At 38.2% G+C, this 24,520-nt stretch overlaps 1 protein-coding gene and 1 long non-coding RNA gene across 2 annotated transcripts in view; one reads left to right on the top strand and one right to left on the bottom strand.

Annotated features, from left to right (window-relative positions):
- LOC128878855 (probable chitinase 10) overlaps positions 1–23,774 on the bottom strand; it is a 71,910-nt gene extending 48,136 nt beyond the window's left edge. Inside the window, exons 1-10 of the mRNA XM_054127434.1 lie at positions 23,339–23,774; positions 19,295–19,554; positions 18,161–18,214; positions 17,422–18,038; positions 14,970–15,155; positions 14,588–14,732; positions 8,383–8,736; positions 3,469–3,959; positions 1,812–2,229; positions 969–1,287 (exon numbers count right to left, since the gene is read on the bottom strand). Of these exons, the coding sequence (XP_053983409.1) occupies positions 969–1,287; positions 1,812–2,229; positions 3,469–3,959; positions 8,383–8,736; positions 14,588–14,732; positions 14,970–15,155; positions 17,422–18,038; positions 18,161–18,214; positions 19,295–19,554; positions 23,339–23,655 (3,161 nt within the window). The 5' untranslated portion in view covers positions 23,656–23,774. The remainder of the gene's footprint in view (positions 1–968; positions 1,288–1,811; positions 2,230–3,468; positions 3,960–8,382; positions 8,737–14,587; positions 14,733–14,969; positions 15,156–17,421; positions 18,039–18,160; positions 18,215–19,294; positions 19,555–23,338) is intronic.
- On the top strand, positions 3,997–5,763 carry LOC128878861 (uncharacterized). The gene is made up of 3 exons (XR_008457516.1): positions 3,997–5,074; positions 5,451–5,557; positions 5,636–5,763. It is a non-coding gene; the product is annotated as an uncharacterized LOC128878861 (long non-coding RNA).
- Positions 23,775–24,520: the final 746 nt, after the last annotated feature.

Raw genomic sequence — 24,520 nt, 5'->3', positions numbered from 1 at the left:
GCCTAGCGGCAGCCGGCAGAACTATCGTTGGGAAGGAAGACAGCGCGCAGTACCGAAAGGGAGAGGATCGCGCCTAAGGCCAAACGCACACGGGCGCAACCGATTTGAAATTATTGTTACGAACCGTTTGCGCTCTTTGGCCGATCGCACAGGGGCGCAACCAATCATTTTCAAACTACTTTGAAACTAGTTGCATGCGACCGTGGATCTAGGTAAAGCAAAGATAGTGGAGTAGGTGAAACAAAGAGCGCAAACGGTTTGCAACACTATGCAAACAGTAATGGGCAAAACCCTAGGCCTCGAATAAATCTGAAGTTTGCCGACATATTTGTCTCATTTCCTCTTTTGAACATTTTCCAAAGAAAGAAACGAGACAAACACATCGGCAAACTTCAGGTTTATTCTAAGCCTAGGGTTTTGCCCATCTCTGATTTCAAATCGGTTGCACCGTATGCGATTGGCCTTTGTTTTACCTAGATCCACGGTCGCATGCAACTAGTTTCAGAGTGGTTTGAAACTGATCAGTTGCGTCCGTGTGCGATCGGCCTAACCTAACCTAACCTTACGTTATACCATAATTAAATAAAACCCCAAACTTGTAGTGTTAATCCGTAACACCTTCTCTACAATGACGCTACCGCATCGTATTGTTGCAAAATTTAATATTTGTAGGCAATTACACGTGCTGTCTTTTGCACAGTCGGCACCGCTGCCGACAATCAGTGCCGCTACCGACAATCGGCACCGCTGTTCAGTGATCGATAGCCGCTACCGAACACGTGCCACCGATCACCAGATTGTGTGTATGTATGAAGCGTTATTTACGAGGAACCGGCAAAAGGCCAGAGAGCCTAGTGTTAGTCCGGACTTCTTAGAGACCACACGTAAATAAAGTTTTCATTATACTTTGTGTTTTTCGCTGAACCATCCTACATATTGAACATCTATTCTCCTAGAAAAAGTTATACTTGGTTGAAGTCCAGGTCCATGAAACGCTGCTCTGCGTCGTGGATGGTTTACTCGACGTAGGGTTCCAAGACCAACTCGGCCAAGTTGTTCCCTGAGTCGTGGTGCTCGGTTTCTCGGACCAGCTAGGCCAAGTTGTCCTCTGGGTCGTCGTGCTTGTCTTCTGAGTCGAAGTTGAGCCCATGGTTGGCTTTGCCATCGCTGTGGTGGGTCGCGGAGTGTCCTCGACAGCGTCGCTGTGAGTCGTCATCGTTGGAGGTTGCGGTGTTATTGGCTCTGCTGGTCGCTGACAGTTTTTAACAGGCTTGGTCTTCAATCGGCCTGTGGAAAAGATAAACGGTGCAAAGTTCGACTTTTCTTATTACATCTGTGTTTCAATCGGAGACAGACAAAATTTTTGATGTAAATACAAATTTTAGATATCGAATAAAAGATGGAAATTTTATATCTATTACTCGTCGAATAAAAAAAGAATATTTATTCGACGACTAAAGATATCTATTTCATCTGCAGGGCGTTTCATCCATCGGGTAACTTTCGTGTTTTTATCTGTATTGGAGGTTCATTGGATACTTAAGTTATCTTTATCTGTCGAATAAATGCTCTGCGAATAAATATATTTATCTATTATCCGTGTAATAAAGATACATAACTTGAGTCATCAGTCAAATAAATTTACTTCGAATAAATATCTATATTCGATGACTTTTGGATAAAGACAAAGATAAAGTATCTTTATTCGACTTTTTATTTAAATAATGTTTTATCTAGATATTGCTCCATCTTTGATTTAAGTAAATACGCCCTATCCCTTCCCCCGTATACCTAAAAAAATATTTACCGACCTAATGCGCGATTAATAGTCTTCAACAGAGGAAAGGATTCGAAACAACAGCGATTCGAAAAGTCGTCCAAATCGACGGTCCACATTGCTACACCTCCGTAACCACTTTGGAGTACGTGTTGCCCTTTTGCGAAGATGCTCTCTTCGTTGTCGTAGCCTACCCACTGGTCCTTGAAATGAGCACTAGGCCCGGGTCCGTTTTTCCAGGCTTTGTTCTTCACTCTGTCGCAGATCTCGTAGTACGCCAGCATACCAGGTTGTTTGGTGAATTCCCCGGAACTTCCAGGACCGGTAGCTGGATCGCCAAGCCCGGTCAGATCGTCGCTGGACAGTCGATAAGCTTGGCCGTAAAGCGGTATGCCTACCTGGAGCTTCGATCTTTCCGCGCCGAGTTCGATGAGGTACTCCATTGTGGAATTCTGAAAAAATTTTGATAGTATATTTTTTCGCATAAGATATTTAAGCCTTTTACGACTAGGTTCTTCGTGGTTGATACTAACTCAGACTTCCGGGTATAACCAGTATCCTCCGGATAAGACACTGTTACACCTGGTTTTGCCGGCATTGCAGATAGCTTCTTCAGTGCCAAATGAAACTCTGATATTGATATACAGGGTGTTTAAAAAATGTTGGAGGTCCTTGAAAGCCGGTTGGTTCGGGGGGTGATTTGAAACAACTTTGTCCTTAGCAAAAATGTTAACCGAGGCTTCGTTAAAGAGATATTAACAGAAAACCCTGACCAATCAGTGCGCGCGTATACCGGTACACCTAATTTTAGTAATTTTCATACAAATCTAATAACTTTTCGGCATACAAGTCGGCCATATTGGATCCACCATTTTGATTTTTTAAATTTTGATTAGAGATTCGTAATTAGCGGGCTGAAAAATCCAGGTATACAAAGTTTCATACAAATCACAACTTTCTTATATTTTATCCGGCTTTTCAAAATTTTAAAAATCAATATGGCGGATCCAATATGGCCGACTTGTATGCTAAAAAGTTCTTAAATTTGGATTAAATTTGGTATACTGGGGTTTTCTAGTTCGCTAATTACGAATCTGTAATCAAAATTCAAAAAATCGAAGTGGCGGATCCAATATAGCCGACTTGCATGCTAAAAAGTTCTAAAATTGAATGAAATTTGGTATACTAGGGTGTTTTAGTTCGCTAATTACGAATCTGTAATCAAAATTTAAAAAATCAAAATGGCGGATCCAATATGGCCGACTTGTATGCCAAAAAGTTATTAGATTTGTATGAAAATTACTAAAATTAGGTGGATCGCCATACTCCCGCTCTGATTGGTCGGGGTTTTCTGTTAATATCTCTTGAACGAAGCCTCAGACAACATTTTCGCTAAGGTAAAAGTTGTTTTAAATCACCCCCGAGCCACTCGGCTTTCAAGGACGTCCAACATTTTCTAAACACCCTGTATGTACACGGGCAAAGTAAATGTAACAAGCCATAACTTCGTTATCAGTCATTTAAAGAAAAATGTTATAGAAAAAAGGTGAATGGTTAAAAGTATACTATACAGGGTGTTAAAAAAAAACATTTAATATTTATATGGTATATAGGACACGCTTGTACTGGGTATAAAAGTTAAAAAAGTTGTACTGAGTAATAAAAGACTGCCAGACAGTCTAGTTACTTACAACATTGTAATACGGATTGTTGTCGTTAGAACTCCCAAACAACGGCGACAAATGACCCGTCCTTGACTCCCAAGCGCCATGATAATCATACGTCATCACCGACACAAAGTCCACAGCTTTGGAGATTTGTCGCACCTCGTATGCCCTGTCAATGACTTCCTTGTACCCCGATAAAGCAACAGCCAGCGTAAGCTTAGGCTGCTGTCTGTCGAATTCTTTCTTCAGTTCTTGTATCAGTTTCGTAAAATTTGGTTTGTCGGAGTCCGGACCTTTTCTGCAGTCGCTCTGCCAACATTTAGGGTAGTTCCATTCGAGCGAAAGCCCGTCGAAATTATGCTTCTGCAGATAGTTGATCGTCGCTATTACGAATTTACGACGCGCGCTGCCATTGTTTATCAGCCTCGAATACTTGTCACCGGTGCTGTCCGTCCAACCTCCGATCGCTAATAGTATCCTTGGTCCTTTGATAGACGTTATTCGTTGGTAAAGATCTGAAAGAAAATTGACAAGCTTTTGATTGATTGATTGAGAGATTGAATCTTCACACTGTGAGGAATTAATGTTGGAAAATAATCCTACATTTTTAAATAATGATAATTGTAAGCATGGACATACCGAAGGGTAAAGGAGGGGGAAGTTTTATTAACAAGATCCATCCATCGGTTGTGTTACCGTGAATATAAAACCGACAGAATCTTTGTGACATTCGTCGAGAAATAACGATGGAGGAAAGAGAAAATATATTTTATGTGAAATTAAGCAAAAACGTTTACAGGAACATTAATGTTACGGGAGGCTTATGGAACAAAGCACTATCACGTACATTAACCTTCTATGGACGTCTCTAATTTCTCGCGGGTGAAAAATTTGTCCCGGTAAAGTTGGTAACGAAACGTTCGTTAGGACCTAGTACAGAGTACGCGCTCCGACCGGTAGGTGGCGACCGCAGGGTGACGGCGCTCGCAAGCGAAAACGCGAGATAACGCCCATATGAACCCCGACGCGGCCGTAGTAGGGAAGACCAATCCCAGGGGGGCCAAGCACAGTTGCGGGGAAGTGAAACCACGTTTTTAGTTGGTGAACCAAATCCACGCGGCGCTAGTAGGCATCACATACACATATCTAGCGTATCGGTGAATATCACCAACACTGGTATGAAAATTTCAACGTCGGTGTCGGTAGCTGTCGGTTTCCGTCGGTACTCATTGTCATTTGCGAAGTAATAATGGACTATTGTCAATGGCACAATGGTAACAATCACTCACGTGGCGGTAGTCTGATAGCCAGCGTGATTTGATTCCTTCGTGACTTTTAATTGTGTTTTTTGTGTGTTTCTTTGTGTTTTTTTTTTCAGTTTTGTGAAATATGGCACCTAAAAAGTGCCAAGTGAGAGGATGTACCTCACAGGAAAACCAGCTTCGCCAATTTCCCGATCCGATGAAAGATAGGGAACGCTGACTTCAATGGATAGCAGCGTGTGATAATCCCTGCCTCCAGGACATGTCATCAATGGAAAATGTGAAAATCTGCGATGTCCACTTTGAGGATGTTTATAAATTAAATGTCCGACTGAGTACTTCAGCAGTGCCAACGCTTTGTTTGCCAAGTATGTATACATAAAATAAGCATATTTATAGGCCCGTATTCACAGTTGCAACTTAAGCATTGTCTTAAGCAGTTCTTAACTAAGTTCGCCTTATTGGAATAAGCATTGCTTGAGTCGCTATGTATACACAGTATCATGTATTATCATTTTATTTTATGTATTCATAAGGACTTAAGACTTTCTTAAGAATCGACTGTGAATCTAGAATAGACAGCAATTGCTTTCAAAAGGGAATGTTTAAGTCGATGCTTAAGGCGTTACTTAATTGATTCACTGTAAATAATTTTCATATTTAATATAACAATTTCATTTGTTCGCAAGGAGAAATTTTTAAAATAAATAGTTTATTAATAAGTACTTTTTATTTCTGTTTCAGGAATTATATCTGGTCTAGCGGAAGGGGCAGCATCAAATATAGGATTTCGAAAGACACTCACTTGTCTAATGAACTGAGCAGCTTAGCTTATTTCTCTATTATTTCAGGTATGTATATGTTAATATGAAGTATGCAGGAAATTAGATTCATAGATTGACTGTAAATAATTTTCATATTTTTTTCAGATTGGACTGTTATCACTTCGTGTAACATAAGCGTAATTATAAAAATATTCTTATTATAAAATTTGTACAATATAAGTTAAATAAAAAAAATGTTTGTTATATAAATATTGTATACCTTTTTATTACAATTCGTTTTTTATTTTTAATTGTATATATTTTTCAGAAAGTGAGCCAGAAAAAATATAGTTTTTGAAACGACGAAAATCCTTTGAACTGTGTATGCCTTTCTCTGGTTTACTTTCTTTCAAATAATTTTAAACAATTTGAAAAGCCCGCTACTGTATATATATATATATATATATATATATATGCATATACGCGCATGCGCTCTACATTTTAGTTGGAGACACAAAACCACGCAAACTTTGTACCAACTTGTAATACGGTAGCTTGGCCCCCCTGACCGATCCTGGTACTGATTTCGACAGCGCTTGGGGATTGACCACGCTCTGGAGTAAACCAGAGACTCTTTCGAATCCTTTCTGTCTAACCGTGCTGTGAGCGTTTTGGGATTAACCACGCTCTACTACGAACTGATGCACAGTGGTCCGGATGGTCAAAAACCTGGCCAAAATTAGAAGGAGATTTTGGATCTTCGTGAAACTTGGTATTTTTGGGGTATTTGGGCCACAAATTACGAATCTGCTATCATAATTTCAAAATTTAAAATGGCGGATCCAATATGGCCGACACGTATATTAAAAAGTTGTTACATTTTCATGAAACTTGGTATTTTATAGTTATATAAAATATAATTTATTTTTATATTGGGCCGCAAATTACGAATCTAGTATCAGAATTGCAAAATTCAAAATGGCGGATCCATTATGGTTGACATGTATATTAAAAATATTAAATTATTATGAATTTTGTATGAAATAGCATTTCTAGGTTTATAGGGCAACATAGTTAGAATACATTGGCAGAAATAACAATAATAAATGAATGTTAAATTAAGATTAAGGATAATAAGGTTTGTTTTAATGCCACGTAAACAGTCTTCTTCTAATTTTGACCGCGATTTTGGCATTTTGGACCACTGTGCGTCGCAGAGTGGTCCGGATAGCCGAAAACCTGGCCAAAATGCAATTCTTGAAGTTTCGAACACACTTTTTACAATATTGTGCGTGTGTTGTATACATACGAGTGCATTAAATGCCGTTCGAAATTTAAAAAAATAATAATCGGTTACTGATATACAGAGGTTCAAAGTTGACGAAATTACATGCTGGTTGTTATCGTGAAAAGTGGCGGATATTTATTGTGTCACGGAAAGTTTATCCTCAATAGATTCATATGTAAATCACTTTACCATAAAAGTAGATGTTAGAAACATAAACTTTCCACAAGAACAAAGTAAAATATCTTTGGATTCACTATTGTAATTCCCTTCTCAATATGGTATAAATTTTAGTTATCTTTCGATGCATCGGAAGGAAAACAAAGATGATAGTCACCGAGTGACACGCTCTGCCAAGTTTCTTGATGTAAAGTAACATGTCAGGTATGATATCCAATTGATAAAACTTGTGCAAATTTGCGCCATTTTAAGTTATTTAAATTTAAAGTCCATGCTTATAAGGAAAAGAAGACTGTTTACGTGGCATTAAAACAAACCTTATTATCCTTAATCTTAATTTAACATTCATTTATTATTGTTATTTCTGCCAATGTATTCTAACTATGTTGCCCTATAAACCTAGAAATGCTATTTCATACAAAATTCATAATAATTTAATATTTTTAATATACATGTCAACCATAATGGATCTGCCGTTTTGAATTTTGCAATTCTGATACTAGATTCGTAATTTGCGGCCCAAATAACTCTTAAATACCAAGTTTCATGAAAATGTAACAACTTTTTAATATACATGTCGACCATATTGGATCCGCCATTTTAAATTTTGAAATTCTGATACTAGATTCGTAATTTGCGGCCCAAGTACTCCAAAAATACCAAGTTTCACGAAGATCCAAAATCTCCTAATTTTGGCCAGGTTTTCGGCCATCGGGACCACTGTGTAGCGTGGACTGGAGAATAAGCAATTATTTAACAAGACAGCAGAGCATTTGTTCACCGCCTAACAACCATCACCGAGACCTGGCGTACCGGCCCCTCAAGAGGTATACCCCCCTGTGGTGTGGCTAGTTCTGTGCACTTATCCTGGACATATTTGTGCGTTTAACGAGACATTACTTTCTGTCTGTGAGGCTCACCATGGATATCACTCGAGTTAATAAATTACAAGTGTAACGAATTTTGACCGAAGATCTGAAGCTATGAGAAATCTCTGGATTTTTTAATTTGTTCTCCAATCTTTAAACAATGATTAAAGAAGTGCCCAGGTTCTACACCTTCAAGAGATCATTTTTGTTGCTGATAATGAATCGAACTTCTTGAAAACCGTTGTAACGTATGATGAAATACGGTGTTTTAATTGAAATGAGGAATGAAGCTGAAAGAAAAACAGTTCGACGCCATTTTGGATATCCGGAATACTTTGAGTGAGACCGTTTCGGCTATATAAAAAAAAAAGGTTTTCAGCGGAGTTTTCTAAAGCTATATGACCGTAGTAATAATCGTATTCCTTCAGAATAATATTTTGAATATTTAGGGTATTTTGAATAATATAAATTTGAATTTATAAATATTACTATACAGAGAGAGTTTTAATGAAAGTTCGTAAACTTTTGGGACAGACCACATAAGCTTCAAAATGTTAACTTAATCTCGACACACTTACCGTGTTCTATGTCTGCCCAGGGGTCGAACGGTTGAATCAGCAACGTGTCCGGATTCAGCCCAGCAAAGGCGTAAACAACGTCGGTACATAAACGCGATTCCAAACGTTCAGGAACGAACATTCCGTCTCCTTTGCGGTACAAAGACCACGAGGTCACGTAGCAAACTACTCGTGGATCTTTATTCGTGGAGATTTCTAAGTGCTGTGATTCTTCTGTCTCTCGTGAGTCCATCTGGAGACTCTGAATCCGATTACTCTGTCCCGGTTTGCAAACTTCTGGGGACGCTTTCACGCAACGTCCATCGACGGTATTGAAGAATCTTCCATAACCGCAGTGGCCATGGTACTGTGTACCTAATAAAAAATAAGAAATAATATGCAGCTTATATACTTGCTAATAATATCAAATACAAAACAAAAATTATACGTGTCGAATCGAGTAACCTCCTTCTTTTCGAAGTCGGTTAAAAATAACTTGCTTTCCTAGTACTCATATAGTGCTTACAGTGCCGGTTTTAGTAATATTGGCGCTGTTACGAGCCAGGGCGATAGCGACGCGCGTGTGAGCCCAGCCAGTGGGTTAGATTTGAGAATTGGAGCAATACGATTAATTAGTGTGTATCAATGGTACCGCAGACTGAGGATCAATTAGACAATGCAGACGACTCTGACGCGGAGTCAGCTAGCTGCTGGAATCGGTATCTCCCAGTAAAGGGTAATCGTAGGGTAAGGTTCAAATTGTGAGATTTTTGGAAAAATGCAGCGACTCTGGCGCGAAGTCAGATAGCTAGCAGGAATCGGTATCTCCCAGTGTAGGATAACCGCAGGATAGGTTAAACTAGGAGTTCGGATTGAATAGACAGAGCCTAAATCGTATCGTTGATGTATACTACGCGTCGCGAATAAAGCCTAGCAACTTATTAATTTAATCGAATAATAACTCGAGCGGCAAAGTTATTATGTTGTGGAATCGTTACTCAGGGTGGGATTGCTTATTGTATCGTGAAGGTTTGGTAATTGACTTAGGAAACTTTTCAGTGTAAACTAAGCGATTATACAGTAACGATCAAAACTTAGCGGACAAATTTTTAACATTTAACATGTTCAAAAACATGGAAGTTTTCAACCGATTGGAATTAAACTCCGTGAGGAGTAGTTTTGTAGTGTCCTCTGGGCGTGTGTAAAGTTTCATGGGCGAACGTTGATGCGAAGGGGTTAATTCACCCCCTTAAAGGGGGGCGCGTCGAAAAACGTGACTTCTAAAGGTGCCAGAGATGACGGAAGGGGTTGACAAAATTAAAAAAACATTCAGGGCGACTCTGTTTGATGCCTTCTACAAAATGCACCCCTTGAAAACGCTCTCGGACAAACCCACCTCCCACAACCTCCCACTCCCTCTAAAATCCACAATTTTTGGACGATGGTCTTGATTTTGGACTCAATGCATTCTCTGGACTCCCCTGATCCAGAAAATGCCATCGCCCATACCGTGCTCCCCATAGGCGCCCTTTGGGGGGGGGGGGGTGGAACAGCTTGGAAATTTTCAACCCTCTTCGTAGAAAAATACTTCCACGCATCGGAGGGCGATGAAATTCACTATGTTTGTTCTCGATACGTTAAGGATGAATGCCGGAAAGGTCCCGTTTCGAAAACTGCTCCCGGAGCTGAAGAGGGGGGGGGGCAGAGGTAGGGATGGTCCACTCCCAAGTGTGAGGGTTGAAACGTTGTTTCGTTGCATGGATCATATGTCCAACAGTCCAGGGCATCGGGCTGATACAGTTTTGATGTCTTTTTCCCGCGTGAATGGCAATAAGATACGAAAATGTCGACTTTTTTTAAAAACTTGCTTCCAACTTCAGGCCCATCTGCAGGGTGAACGAGTAACCCCACGTCAACGCCGTTCATGGTATCAGATGCGCGAATGCTTTATTAATAGGTCCCCAAAAATTCAGATTTTTTGAATCACGCTTTCGTTGTCAAATCGGAGCAGATTTGAAAGAGTAGTAAGTGAGCCGATATTCAGAAGTGGAGCGAGGGCCTGCAGCCGTACGTGGTTAGACCAGATCGGATCCCAATTTAAGGGGGGAGGGTCAAGTAAAATTCAAAATTTTGACCTTTTCTTTTTGTTTAGAAAATTAGTTTACTATTTGGAGAATGTGCTCCGACCATTTCAGCTAAAACTTCGAAGTCTAAGTGTACCTACAGTCATTAAAGTGATGCACTCCGAACGATACACGAAGGACTATTTTTAGACCCGGAAACTTTAAACGCAATTTTCTCAAAACACAAAATTTCGCGTGCCGTGCAATGTAGCTTAGAGATTTCTCAGCCGATTGCTATGAAACTTGGCACAAAATATTCCTTAAACCATCCTCCTTTGCATCAACCTGAAGGTTTTTATAAAAATTGAAATAAACAATGTTTTTAATCATTTTTTTATAACAAAATTTTTTTAACGTGACGTGAAATTTTAAATTTAAAATGTTTTTTTTTTAAATCTAGGTTGATGCAAAGCGTGTTACTATATTTTAACGAAAAATTGGTGGATTTCTTATTTCAAATAATTAGAGTGATCTGCGCGTTGCACGGTGCATTTTCGAGAAGCCAACTTCAAACAGCTGCTGTTCATTCATTTATGAATATTTTTACTTAAAAAAAATTATATAGATTATCTAGATGGTACAAAATAACAAGTAATTAGTTGTAAATAAATATATATTACGCACTTTTAAAAAATAATTCGCGAAAAGGCGGTTGTTTACTTGACCAACTTTTCAAAAATTAATTTTTTTTATAGAAAATAATAGCATTTCGTTTGTACTTGATTGTACCACCAATAGTTTCGTTTGTACCTTCATCAATTAATATTTAAAAAAAATTCAAAAAATGGTCAGCACCCAACATTGAGATTTTTGAAATCTGTTTTTTCCCTATTCTTTAGAATCGTTTGTACCGCTTTTCGTTTCGTTTGTACCTCAATAGTTTAAATAGTTTAAATTATACAGCAATTGTTTATTACTGTAACTGGTATTATAATATAATAAATTGTGGGTTAGAAATAGTGTAGACCTTTTTTCTCATTTCATACTTCATTTTTAACATGTAAGTTTGTTACAACAAGACTTTCTGCCTTGCGTTCTGTGTGCTTTTGAAAACTTAAGAGTCTGAATCTGGTATTGTAATATAATAAGTTGTGCATTATTCATATGACATTAATTTTATTTGTAAATAACACATACAAACCTTATTTTACTTGCAAATTAATGTAGAGCTTGAAATAAAAATACATTTGTCTTTTATTATCGTAAGCATAGAGTCTACAATATACATAATGTGTCTAAAGCCAGATATAGGAAAGAGACCAGCTTCAGTCCTTTAAGTTTCCAAAAGTATACAGAATGCATGGCAGGATGTCTCACTGCAAGAAATTTAAATGTTAAAGATGAAGCGAGAAATGAAAAAAAGAAATCAACTATTTATAACGCATAATTTATTGTATTAGAATAAAGTTCAGAAGTAACGCAGACAGCGTGGCAGAAAGTCTTGTGGCAAGAAATTCGAATGTTAAAGATAAATCGAGAAATGAAAAAAGAAATCCACTATTGATAACGCACAATTTATTGTATTACAATAATATAGAAAAAGAAAGGTCAGATTTAGTTCTTTAAATCCTCAAAAGTACGCACGACACATGACAGAAAGTCTTGTTCCCAAAAATTTAAATGTTACTGATAAAGTGATTACATTTTTTCTTTAATAAATTTCTTGCAATGAGACTTCCTGCAATGCGTTCCACGTACTTTTGAAACCTTAAAGAATTCAAACTGATCTCCCATTTTCTATTATTTGAAGTCATTCACTATACAAATTATCTTTGTAAAAAGAAGTGAGATCCCCATAAAAAACTTCAAAAAAGTAAACAAATTACACCAAGTACATGAAAAAGTGGAGGACTCAAGGAGTTATCATAGACAAATAAAAGATCCCCATAAAAAAGTACAAGAAAGTAGAAAAAGATGTGAAATCAAAATGAGCTGCCAGTACATGAAAGACCTTTTCAATAAAGTGCAAAGGCGACACTGTGTAACACAATGTATAATTCGGTGGTTTCCAACTATGCGCAGCTAAAATGCTGAGTTCAACAGTGCAGACGTTCAAACCCTAGTGACAACTCATGTAAACTGACTTCTCCGCACTTTGGCGGTGAAATGAAGAAGCTAAATAGTGTATCAACCACAAACTGAGACTGTTTAGACATTTCCCTAGATGTCCGTGGCCTGGAAGTCAAATGCTTGGCGTGGCCAGGCAAGGTCAAGGTTTTGATGATATTTTGTACTCGAGTTAGAGAGGGGTGCAAGATCGCCCGAGTCCCGGGATCCCGAGCTTCGGGACGGGACGGAAAAGTTCGGGCGGGATCGGGCAAGGTCCCGATAGACGTACTCTGCTCGGAATCTCGAGACTCTCGATTCTAGTTACTGGTGTGTGATCTTAGATCATCCGAGTCTTGGGATCTCGAACTTCTTGATGAAACGGGAAGTTCGAAGAGGATAGTTGATGACAGGATTTATTTGTTATATAAATAATTAATATATAACTTGTATATAGAACAAAGTTAAAGCACTTAATACATACGTTTAACAACATTATCAAAGTGAACATAATCTATCACCAGATATTAATTATTTATCTAACAAATAAGTCCTGTCATCAACTATCCTCTTCGAACTTCCCGTTCCATCAAGAAGTTCGAGATCCCAAGACTCGAATGATCTAAGATCACACACCAGTAACTAGAATCGAGAGTCTCGAGATTCCAAGCAGAGTACGTCTATCGGGACCTTGCTCGATCCCGCTCGAACTTTTCCGTCCCTTCCCGATCCCGAGATTACGGGATCCCGCACACCTCTAATTGGAGTGTGTACACGTAATACACGTTCAGGCGTTCTGCCCGTAGGGCGTCGCGGCAGCGATACTTAGGCGCGGCACTCCCCACTTTCGCTAGCGAGAGAGCGCCGCGCGATAGCGTGGCCTAGCGGCAGCCGACAGAACTATCCTTGAGAGGGAAAACAGCGCGCAATACCAAAAGGAAGAGGATCGCACCTAACTCTTACATAGCAACAAAGTTTATACAGTGGGTGTAGAAAGTACTCGTACACCGATCAATTTCCAAAAAAACTATGTAAAATTGTAATTTATTAACTTATTTTTTATAAACAATGACATTCTACATATTCTCGGGAATCTCTAGAATAGATAGATTACAAAAAAATAGCTATTTATGTAAGTTGCAAAAATAACAAGAAAAAAAAACAATTAATCGATAGAAATATTGAAGTAATAAGTATTCGCACAACTGTTTAATTTTTAAAACTTCATTAAAAAAAAGAAATTTACATTAATTTATAAGTATATGATACTTCCTTCATGGGATTTCCTTTTGATTTTATAATTATTGTAACTCTTCTAATGTAACCATTAAACTAACTAAATTATTAGTTATTCGAAGTGGGATCTTTTTCCATTCCTCTATTAGAGCCATTTTTAAAAGTACTTTACTGGAAATTTGATGTTTTCTAATTCGTACGGAGCAATAAACTAATGTGTTTACTTTACAAACTCTACTTTAAATGGTTCGTCATAAGAATCGTACAAATACTTATTGCTTCTATACTTTTACCCACTTTTCGCATTTTTTGTTAACATCACAAATTATATTGACTAGTAAATGTTGTTTGGACTATATCTATCTTAGAGACTTCCGAGAATATGTAAAATATGATCGATTATAAAAAAAGAAGTTAAGAAACTACAATTTGGCACAAAAGTTTTTTAGGAAATTGATCGGTGTACGAATACATTCTACACCCACTGTAAGTATGCCAGTACTTTTGTCCTGCTGAAAATAGGCCTTTATGTGTTTACCATTATTTTTCTTCATTGTGTACCTATTTAACTTCTGTGGCGTACGACATACTTAAACTTTAAACTCACAGGGTAATTTAACAAAAAAATTAAATGAAGGATCACATCTATTATATATTATATTATATTATGTTATAGAGAAACTTGTCTCTTTTATTTTATGCTATGAATCTACATGTAACCATCATACTGAATTTTTTGTATGAGAACAACATTGTGAAATTGTAACTAATTTTATAGAGAGGATACGATAGAGAAAAGTCAACGTTCCTATCGGCACTACCTTCATGGCAAGCGTAGAATCCAGAGCAGTTGTCAGGATCGCTATAGACACCCTCGGTAGAACATTTCTTCACCTCCTCTTCGTCGTGTAGTCCTATCGATTCGGTTGCAGCGTTTAGCATGGGCCAAGGATTTCCACAAATACCCTGAAAGTACGGTATGCGCAATATTTTGTTTTATTTACATATACAAGGTAAAAAGCCCGAGTATACCAAATTTCGTTCAAATTTAAGAACTTTTTGGCATACAAGTCGGCCATATTGGATCCGCCATTTTGATTTTAAAAATTTTGAGAACCCGGACAAAATTGACAGTTCCGAGTTTGTCACTTGAAAGCGGAATTATTGTGTCGATCGTTAGATGCTCAGAAATTTGGAAATCACCTGGAAATCATCCAAATCCATCGACCACAAAGAAACTCCGCCTAGCCCGGTCGATCGAACATAAGCCACTTTGATTTTCACCGCCAGAGGATCCTCGTAACCGATCCATTGATCTCCGCGTTTTATATAGGGTCCCTCCTCGTCTCTGCCAGAAATCCATTGTCCGTCTTCTAGTTTTTCGCAGACCTTGAATTAACCGTGACAAAAAAAGTCAAATACATGATCTTTATAACGATATAAATTGTACGATCATTCCACGTCGTATCGCTCACTTGTGTCTGATGTCAGACACTTTGATAAAAATTAAAATATGACGCAGTCTACCTGAAATTTGGGGGAATTTAAGTAATTATTTATCCAGTACTATAGTTGTTTAAAAAATACAAGCCTCCAAAGATTGCAATATTTGTTAAATGTTACACAAGAAAGACGAATCTTTCCGAATACAGTTTGCTTAGATTCCGAAAATGATTTGTACAATGCAAACATAATAAAAATACTTTCATATCTAAGTGTTACGCGCTTAGGTGCTGTACCATGCGAATATGCAGCTAGTAGCAGCAACTATACAGGGTGTCCCAAAAACGTTGGAGGTCCTTGAAAGGGTTGGTTCGGGGGGTGATTTGAAACAACTTTTTCCTTAGCGAAAATGTTGTCCGAGGCTTCGTTCAGGATATATTAACAGAAAACCCCGACCAATCAGAGCGCGAGTATGGCGGTGCACCTAATTTTAATAATTTTCATACAAATCTAATAACTTTTTGGCACACAAGTCGCCATATTGGATCCGCCATTTTGATTTTTTAAATTTTGATTACAGATTCGTAATTAGCGAACTAAAACACCCCAGTATACCAAATTTCATTCAAATTTTAGAACTTTTTAGCATGCAAGTCGGCTATATTGGATCCGCCACTTCGATTTTTTGAATTTTGATTACAGATTCGTAATTAGCGAACTAGAAAACCCCAGTATACCAAATTTCATTTAAGTTTAAGAACTTTTTGGCATGCAAGTCGGACATATTGGATCCGCCATTTTGATTTTAAAAATTTTGAAAACCCAGACAAAATATAAGGAATGTTCTGATTTGTATGAAACTTCGTATACCGGTGTTTTTCGACCCTCTAATTATGAATCTGTAATCAAAATTTTAAAAATCGAAATGGCGGATCCAATATGGCCGACTTGTATGCCGAAAAGTTATTAGATTTGTATGAAAATTACTAAAATTAGGTGCTCTGGTATACGCGCGCACTGATTGGTCGAGGTTTTCTGTTAATATCTCCCTAACGAAGCCTCGGACAACATTTTCGCTAAGGAAAAAGTTGTTTCAAATCATCCCCGGAACCAATCCTTTCAAGGACCTCCAACATTTTTCGAACATCCTGCATAGTTGCAAGTGGGATCATCAGGAATATATGTGCAATTAAATGTGAATTTTGCAGTAACAATTGTCATAAACATTAAGAAATTCAAAAATGTTTTCAAATGGGAACATAATTAATCATTTGACATTATATGTAGAAGATTCAACACTCGATTTTTAGTAACAATCATAGTTACATAGACGCAGTAACACCAAGTTGCGGTGTAGCACATTGTACCTCGCGACAAATCAGTTAAACACCCCATACACGATACGATTTGTTGTATAACATGTTGTACAACACATCATACGACGCGTCGTACGACCGACCGTACGGCCACAACCAGCCGTTAAGAAATGAAAATACCAATCTCCGCAATTTTGATCAGAACTTTGCGAAAACAAATTCAGTAGATTCCTGATGTCTCGTCGAAGCGGGTGGTTGTACGACGTATTGTACAACGTGTTGATCAACGCGTTGTACAACAGATCGTACCGTCGTACGGGAACCCACCACAGACAATGGAATCCCCTTCATACGGTCGAAGGGTCCATCGAAGCGGTTAGTCGTACGACGTACCGTACAACATATTGTACAACGCGTTGTACAACGGATCGTACCGTCGTACGGGAACCCACCACAGACAATGGAATCCTATTCATACGGTCGAAGGGTCCGTCGAAGCGGTTGGTCGTACGTCGTATCGTACGACATGTTGTACAACAGATCGTATCGTGTATGGGGCCTATTAAAATAAATTTTGTGCATCACAAATTGTCTATTTTCATTTCCTTCTGACGAAGGTGGTCCTTCGACAAACTCGTCGGCACATACGGGCGAACGCCACCAAAGCTCGAACGCCATCGTGGCAACCGCGAGCAATTAAAAGATTACAATATGATGTATGGGTTTAGTGCATTAACTGAAGTGACAGTCACGCACTTACATAAATCAAACTCAAGTTAAATTTTACTTCTAGATCTGTCTCAAATGATAAACAAAAACCGAATACCCTTATTCTACGATTCTACGCGCAAATAAATGGAATGCTTGTTCAACATTAAAAAACAAATAATACTTACTTCGTAATAAGCTTGTCTCCCATTAATTTGCCTAGCATAAATATCCTCTATGCCTGGTCCGACGATGGGCGCGCCAGTGTCGGTGAAGTTTCCAAACTTGAGCGTGTAACCCTGGCCGAAGATGGGTAGGCCAAGAACGATCTTTAATCTTTGCTCTCGTGGAACTCGATCGATCCACTTATTTGTGGCTCGTGCGACGTACTTCAAAGGCGCTGGATGAAGGGCTAATTTCTCCCTCCTGAACGGTGGACTCTCCCTCCACGCTCGCAGAAGGACTAAATCAGCGATGGAAGTTATCTCTGGATCCACGAGGTCCTCGGGCCTCTGAGCCACTGCAAGGATGTATTCGTGATCGACTAGCGACTTCTTCAAGGCTTTCAGCAGCAATTTCAAGTCGCTCGAATGCTCTGACGAGCTCTCCCAGTCGATCTCTACTCCATCCAAGTCGTGTTCCTTAAGAAACCTCAGCACTGACTTGGCCAGCTTGTCGCAGTAAAGAGTGCAGTGGTTCTTGGTCGCCTCGGTGAACAGTTTTCCTCTGTTCGGAGGTGCGATAGAAATCAATACACGTAAAGCTGGGTCCCTCGATCGGTGTCCCGTTACCGCTTTGTATCCACCTGTTCAAATTGTTCCAATAAATTAACGGAACTGACTGCTGGCATTTTTACGTTCGCCGCACTGGTACTGTCTTTCGTTGATTTTTATGTCTTTCGGTGTAACTCAATTATGATTAATTTACCTTTAATCTCGTCGTATTCAGGATCCCTCGAAACGATGACTAGTTTCTCTGGGTCTGAAAATCAAAATGTACGGTTGTCACAACTTATCTAATAGAAAGGTTACTAACCGTTTAAATAACTAACTAACTAACTAACTAACTAACTAACTAACTAACTAACTAACTAAACAAACAAACAAACAAACAAATAAACAAATAAACAAACAAATAAACAAACAAACAAACAAACAAACAAATAAATATATATATTTTTTGTTTCTATATATATACATATGATAGGGTGCCTATATAAAAGTATATGCAGCATTCTACGCCAAATCTGACGAATCAACAAAATTTTTTAAATTGATTTTCTTAATGTTTTGGTATTTTTTAGTATCCCTCAAACGAAGCTTCTAAAAAACCCCTGTATACCAAATTTCATTCAAATTTAAGAATTTTTTGGCATACAGGTCGGCCATATTGGATCCGCCATTTCAATTTTTTAAATTTTGATTACAGATTCATAATTAGAGGGTTGAAAAACACCGGTATACGAAGTTTCATACAAATCAGAACATTTCTTATATTTTGTCCGAGTTTTTAAAATTTCAAAAATCAAAATGGCGGATCCAATATGGCCGATTTGTATGCCAAAAAGTTCTTAAATTTGGATTAAATTTGGTATACTGGGGTTTTCTAGTTCGATAATTACGAATCTGTAATCGAAATTCAAAAAATCGAAATGGCGGATCCAATATGGCCGACTTGCATGCCAAAAAGTTAGTAGATTTGTATGAAAATGATTAAAATTAGGTGCACTGCCATACTCGCGCTCTGATTGGTCGGAGTTTTTTGTTAATATCTCCTTAACGAAGCCTCGGACAACATTTTCGTTAAAGAAAAAGTTGTTTCAAATAATCCCCCGAACCACCCCTGTCAAGGACCACCAACATTTTGGGGACACCTTGTATAGAGTTAACTCAATAGCCAATGATAGACTGAGTTTTACAGTGCATGCTTTAGTAGACAGAGATAGATAGGGTACCGCGGTGTTCCTTTTCTTTCTAATGGCGAGACATTTCCACTTACAGGTACACCTACGTCTCCTCTGCTCTATTTACAATGTTTCTGGTTACATTAGTAGCTACGTACCTAACGTTGCAGCATTGTATATTAAATGGGTGCACTTGTGGTCTGGCACCGACTGAGGAAAGAATGAGAATGGCTCTATCCTGTGAACCGCGCTGGAGTTTAAATGGCAAATCACTTTTGGATCGATGATCTGCTGTGTCCTAGTGAGGGTCGGCGGTGCCAGAGGTTCTATCCAGATGGATTCGTAATCGACGTTGTCGAAAAAGGGAGGATTCTCTCGGTGCTCTACCGCATCCCTCAAGGGCAGGCGACCCTCGGGTCTGTACAACGTTATATTATCAATTACTCGATGAACGATTTTGATTAGACACGTCAGACTGTTCCATAGGCTGTACTGATTTTGATCACCGTCGCGAAAACAGACCATTCTGATAAAAGAGACATTTCACACGAAATCGAACACTTTTTTGAAGTAACACCTTGAATTTTCACGAAATTTGGATATGTTGTGTTCTTCAGCAATGTTTGCACGTATCTTGAAGGATTTTCAAAAATTTTGAAAATTGCCGTTTTTACAACTGTTTTGACTCTTTCCAAACTTTCAAAACAAAAGCGACAAATTTAAAAAATTTTTTTACAAATCCTTCGACATACGTTCAAATTCCACTAAAGACTACGACATATCTAAAGATCAGAAAAATCCAAGATATTACACCAAAAACGGTAATGTAGCGTTCCCTTGAATCAATTTTCATTCGGACAATTTGAATTTGCCCATCTTTTTACAAGTATCACCAGAAAGAGGAAAAATAGGGCTATAAACTCATTTTTTTTTCAGATTTTTAAATACATCCCCGGTATAAAATCAAGGAATGTGTTTAAAAAAATTAAAAAAAAATGGTTCAAAAAACTTTTTTTTGTTCTGAAATAATTTTTATTTGATACTTCCATGACTTCACTATAAGCACGTGAAAGGTCATTTTCATCCGTTGTCTAGTTCAATAGCTATATTTTTTTGAAAAAGAAGGTAAAACTTTGAACGGCTATAAAATCGACAATTTTCTAAAATTTTTTAAAATCCTTTGAGATACGTTCGAATATCACTAAATACTGCAACCTATACAAATTTCGTAAAAATCTGAGATGTCACTTCAAAAAGTGTCCGAGTTGGCATGGAATAATCCAATATGTATGAGAATGTCTTCAAATGCAAAAATATACAGGGTGTCCCAAAAATGTTGTAACACCTTCAAAGAAGTGGTTCAGGAGCTGATTAAAACCAACAATTTCCTTAGCGAAAATATTGTGCGAGGCTTCGTTAAGGAGATATTAACAGAAAACCCGACCAATCAGAGCGCGAGTACCCCGGTGCACCTAATTTTAGTAATTTTCATACAAATCTAATAACTTTTTGGCATACAAGTCGGCCATATTAGATCCGCCATTTCGCTTTTTTAAATTTTGATTACAAATTCATAATTAGCGAACTAAAAAACCCCAGTATACCAAATTTCATTCAAATTTACGAATTTTTTGGCATATAAGTCGGCCATATTGGATCCGCCATTTTGATTTTTAAAATTTTGAAAACCCGGACAAAATATAAGAAATGTTTTGATTTGTATGAAACTGTGTATATTGGGGTTTTTCGGCCCGCTAATTACGAATCTGTAATCAAAATTTACATAATCGAAATGCCGGATCCAATATGGCCGACTTGTATGGCAAAAAGTTATTAGATTTGTATGAAAATTACTAAAATTAGGTCCACCGGTATACGCGCGTTCTGATTGGTCGGGATGGTTTTCTGTTAATATCTCCTTAACGAAGTCTCGGACAACATTTTCGCTAAGGAAAAAGTTGTTTTAAATCACCTCCCGAACTACCTCTTTCAATGTGTTACAAAATTGTTGGGACACCCTGTATAAAATATGAACAATACCGTGCATATAGTTCCATTTAAGTTTCAATTATTTTTATATCTGCTAAAATATGAATTTACCTAAATATCCACAGCTTAGTGATTAACTTTCGCCCTTATTGAGTTGCAAAATCGAGAGACTACTATGTTAAACACTTATCCTTCGATCCATAATATCATTCTCAGACAGTCGATGTCATTGTTAATTATTGATATTGCACAATAATATCGACCGACGATATTTGTTATGACTGTTAAAGGATTGGTCTCATCAATACCACAGTATAGATACAACCGGTAGCGTCACTTTGTGACGGCACCTTTAATGGTGTCCAAGGTCCGCCATGTTCCTGGTATGCACCGCGCGCATATTTAAACTGAGAGAAAAAGAAAGGCAGTTGCAAACGATATGTATAAAACACTGAACATAAGTGCTGACTGTAAAGGTTAGCGAAATACTCAAAGATATTCAATAAATAATATTACGCAGAGGAACGTCAACGAAATAGAATGAAACAACACACCACACGTAACCACGCTCCCACAGTATGTTACTGTGACGTTGCGCAATAAATTGAATCGACGTGTGACGCTGCGCGTGGTGTCGTATGACTACTCGGTTTCGCCAATAATTAATTAACTCACTCAAAAGGTTAACAGAACAAACAATTTATTGTTTGGGAGTACAAAAGCGTTTCTTCTACGCGTGGTGGAATTATTAACTATTTTTGTTTCCTCCGATGAGAGACAGAGGGCTTCGTCGGTAAGGTAGGACTCTGATCCGCCACATGTCTGTGGCGGAAAGGTCCCTAGATCGGACCGCAGCACTATAGGTTAGTTGTATGAAGACTGTAGATCTAACTCCATACGAAAGTTACTAGAAAACTGTCATCAAAATCTGGTGCGCAGGACCCAGAGCCAAACTCCGAATTGATTTCAGCGACAGTTGCGGAAAAAGCAGGAAACTCCGGGACAAGGACAGAGAGGGCGATACAAAAATTGCAGGAGAGGCGAGGACAGGACGATTAGGCTAGCATGATTTTTTTTCCAGGATATTGAAGCAAAGAAGCAATATTTTCTAATAATTCTGGTTTTAATATATTCGTTACACTTTGGCGGATGCGACTCCAAGGCCTGATTTTGCAATTTCGGCCTTCAAACTTTATAAACAATAAAATGAAGATAACAAACATACTTTTATTGCTTATAAAGTTTTAAGGCCGAAATTGCAAAATCAAGCCTTGGAGTCGCATCCGCCAAAGTGTAACGAATATATTAAAACCAGAATTATTAGAAAATATTGTTTCTTTACTTCAATATCCTGGAAAAAAAATCATGCTAGCCTAACCGCCTTGTCCTCGCCTCTCCTGCAATTTTTGTATCGCCCTCTTTGTCCTTGTCCCGGAGTTTCCTACTTTTTCCGCAACTGTCGCTGAAGTCAACTCGGAGTTTGGCTCTGGGTCCTGCGCACCCTTAAGTTATAAATATTTCTACCACTCGCGGCGCTAGTGCGGACAGACTACGATATATATATGTCATATGTGTATGTATTATCATATATATATCGTATCAACATATATATATCATATATATATCGTATCATCATATATATATCATATATATATCGTATATACATCGTATATATGATAATACATACACATATGACATATATATATCGTAGTCTGTGCGCACTAGCGCCGCGAGTGGTAGAAATATTCATAACTTCAAGCTCGGGATTTTGATAAGACTTCTAGACTACACAGCTGTAACTCCTTATACAGCCTTCATGGTTAGTTAGCTAGTAAGTTTTTGTTACTTAGTTGGTAACTTTAGTTTTAAGTGGCGTCCCCTCTCCTTTTTATAACGGACAAAAAAGAGCTTGCTTCTCCAGCATTCAAAGGAACGCGTCTGAACGTGTCGCATAGACAGCATAAAAAATAAAGTATAATTCTCCGAAAACAAAACTCGTAGCTTTCTGTTTCTTGGTAGACACCTAAGCTCTCCCCACATCTCGGTTACTATTAGTGCCATCTAGTGTACAATATAGGAAACAGCGTCGTCGCCATGTTCTTGGTATGCACATTTGCGGACGGTACTTTAGCCAAGTGACGCTACTGGTTGTACTTATACTGTGTCAGTACGGAATACGTAACAGACTGACAACGTTATTCGTAAATACAGACTCCCTGATATCTTGCAGAGGCAGATTGCCGCCATGAATGTCTATGGCATTCGAAGGTAACGCCTCGACAGCGTCGCGCAGAGGGTATCTCTGCGATCCGTATTCTTCGTGGGTGATTGGTTGTTCTATCGAATTGTCGATCATAGGTGGACTCTCGACAGCGCCTCTTTGGAATGAAAGAACACTGATCGTCTTAGCGTCTGCTTCCGTTTGACTGGAATCCCATGGCGGCGGTGGTAGCAATTCGTGAACTGATACTCGATAAGACGGTCCTGCCGTCGACAGACCCACCAGAAACAGAAGGATCCAAGCAGTCATCTACGCATACGAGGAACTCGTTAGTAGTCAAGGAGTTAGCGGAAGAAAATTATAATTGCAGAGGGTGTACTGTAACATAGGGGATGGAAAGATTGAAATAACATACATTGTTTTCAATATTATTTAGATCCAGATGATCTTGAAAATCTTGGTCTATGCTGAACAATTTTCAGCGAGTTATAAGCATTCTCAATAAATAACGAATTGGATTTATGTATTCATACAAATTTTCATTAAATTTTACTTTTGACATGAATTTAACATATTTGAAGGCTGTTTCAATTTTCACAGAACGTTATATTCATAACTTTCGTATGTTATATATTTGTATATATTCTTTCAAATTTTTCAAACAAAAAAATAGACCTAACCCTACTCAGACAGTATTTCCGTGTAGACAGGATATGCATTAATAATTTCATGACATTTCCCACCATGTGACTTAAAATAACCATTAATTGAATTTCCAGTTGTACATTATAAAATATTCCCAAGCGCTCACGGTACGGTTATACGGAAAGGATTCGAAAGTCCCTGGTTCACTCTAAAGCGTGGTCAATCCCGAAGCGCTGACGAGATCGATACCATGATCGGACTCCAATACTGCGACCGCGTCAGCTTCGTGAAGTTTGCACCCCCAAATGCAAATATTGATAAAAATGAAATTGCATTTGTTTGTCCACGATTTGTCCATGTTTGTCCAACAAAAATTTTCATTTGTCCACCCCCCCCCAAAAAAGGTTATTAAAAAAAAATATTTTTATTCAGCACTCCCATGAAATTTTTTTTTAGGTTTTTTAACGAAGTTTGGTTGTAAGCGATTTGTCCACGCTTGTCCAACCAAAATTTTCATTTGTCCACCCCT

This window comes from Hylaeus volcanicus, chromosome 6, assembly GCF_026283585.1.
Source record: "Hylaeus volcanicus isolate JK05 chromosome 6, UHH_iyHylVolc1.0_haploid, whole genome shotgun sequence".
NCBI lineage: Eukaryota > Metazoa > Arthropoda > Insecta > Hymenoptera > Colletidae > Hylaeus > Hylaeus volcanicus.
The sequence above is the reverse complement of the archived record's forward strand: the minus strand, read 5'-3'. Positions and strand labels throughout refer to the sequence as shown.